This window comes from Capsicum annuum, unplaced genomic scaffold (genome assembly GCF_002878395.1).
Source record: "Capsicum annuum cultivar UCD-10X-F1 unplaced genomic scaffold, UCD10Xv1.1 ctg78736, whole genome shotgun sequence".
Taxonomy (NCBI): domain Eukaryota; kingdom Viridiplantae; phylum Streptophyta; class Magnoliopsida; order Solanales; family Solanaceae; genus Capsicum; species Capsicum annuum.
Genome location: NW_025889252.1, coordinates 23,615 through 25,715, shown reverse-complemented (window position 1 = coordinate 25,715; position 2,101 = coordinate 23,615). Strand labels below are relative to the sequence as shown.

The window sequence follows — 2,101 nt, the reverse complement described above, 5'->3', positions numbered from 1 at the left end:
GATAACAAGATGAAGAACAAGATGAACAATAACACAATGGAAACAACTACACACGGTTTTGACTAGAACAACAACAAAGAGTCCAAGAAATGTACGTAAAGATAGATAGATAGACAAAGTGAAGGTATACTATTAAGAACCCAAGAGCCTATTCCACTCTTGGACTCTTAACACTACACACTACAAATACCTATCTCTTCGGTGAGCACAAAAGAGACCTCAACCTCTTCTAGCACTCAACGTTCCAAGAATGAATCCAACACGAATGATTCCACACTCACGTTGAAAATCCTAGTTACAATGTTTCGGTCATAGGCCTTTCTCACAAGAGAAAAATGTTCTTCTTACAACTTTCAGTATCAATAAACATCTAAGACTAAAAACCCTAAGAGGTTCTATATATAGTGTATTACAAAATAGAATACAAAATGACCACAATATATGTGAATGTAGGTGCTAGATTACGTTGAAGATAGAGATCTTGAGGAGATTGCCAACTCTTGTAAGGATCTTCAAGAGCTTAGGGTGTTCCCGTCTGATCCATTTGCTCCAGGACCGCACGTATCCTTGACAGAGCAAGGCCTTGTGGCTATCTCGGTGGGCTACCCGAAGCTTCAGTCAGTTTTATACTTCTGCCACCAAATGACAAATGACGCCTTGGTTACTACTGCTAGGAACCGTCCTAATATGATCCGATTTCGTTTGTGTATTATCGAGCCTCAAACACCTGATTACTCAACTCTTGAACCACTTGATGCTGGTTTTGGGGCCATCGTGCAACACTGCAAGGAATTGCAGCGACTTTCTCTTTCTGGACTCCTTACAGATCGCGTGTTTGAGTACATCGGGGTCCATGCTAAGAAGTTAGAGATGCTTTCCTTAGATTTTGAAGGGGATTGCGATCTAGGCCTCCACTACGTGCTCTCTGGTTATGAGAGCCTCCGTAAGTTGGAGATTAGAGACTGCCCCTTTGGCGATGACGCTCTATTGGTCAATGCTGCAAAGCTGGAGACAATGCGATCCCTTTGGATGTCCAACTGTTTAGAAAGTTTTGAAGCATGTAAGCTGCTAGCACAGAAGTTGCCAGAGCTTGATGCTGAAGTTATAGACAAGAGGGGTCATCTGGATACGAGGCCAGAAAGTTGCCTCGTTGAGAAACTTTACATATACAGGACAATGTCAGGAAGGAGGTGCGACACTCCTGGTTTTGTTTGGATAATTTCTGAAGTTGCATCTGTTAATAGAACTTTATTGAAAGAAAGAAAGGCTAAGGTTTACAATATAATCTGAAAAGCATGAAAACCTAACTAAAACAAAAGTAGGCTATATATATACATAGCCAATAACCTAAAGGTCCATAAACTAAAGGCCCAATAACATATGGGCTAACATCCCCCCTCAAACTCACAATGCAACAGCAATAAGCATTGAGAGTTTGTCACACAAAAAACGAAATCGAGACGCCGACTGAGCCTTCGTAAAAAGGTCAGCAATCTGCAAAGACGATGGAACAAAAGGAAGCGATATGGTCCCGAGCTGTAAATGATGACGGGTGAAGTGACAATCAATCTCAATGTGCTTCGTACGCTCATGGAAGACAGAATTTTTTGCAATTTGTACCGCACTTTTGTTATCACAATGCAGGGGAGTAGGCATAGAAATGTGAACCCCCATATCTGCAAGAAACCAACGTAACCAAATAATCTCACATGTAGTCACAGCCATAGCACGATACTCAGCCTCCGCGGAAGATCTAGAGACAACATCTTGTTTCTTGCTCTTCCACGAGATTAAAGAGTCTCCAAGAAACACACAAAAACCAGTGGTGGATTTACGATCATTGCGATCTCCATCCCAATCAGCATCACTATAGGCTCGCAACTCGAGAGATGACGTCGAGGGAAACAAGAGATTCTGAAACTGAGTGCCACGAAGATACCTTAGAATACGAAGTACAGCTCCCCAGTGAACAGAAGTAGGAGCAGTAACAAACTGGCTAACAACATGAACTGCATGTGCTATATCTGGACGAGTAACCGTAAGATAAACCAAACTACCCACAATAGTCCGATAAAGACTCGGATCTGATAATGGAACACCA

General features: G+C 42.1%; 1 protein-coding gene across 1 annotated transcript; it reads left to right on the top strand.

Moving 5' to 3' along the window:
* Positions 1-453: 453 nt before the first annotated feature.
* LOC107874534 (protein TRANSPORT INHIBITOR RESPONSE 1-like) lies at positions 454-1,241 on the top strand (the record flags this gene model as incomplete). Its single annotated transcript, XM_047405458.1, has 2 exons — positions 454-1,178; positions 1,229-1,241. Coding segments are annotated over 2 exons (738 nt in total), but the record flags the coding sequence as incomplete, so codon positions are not given.
* Between the last annotated feature and the right edge of the window lie 860 nt (positions 1,242-2,101).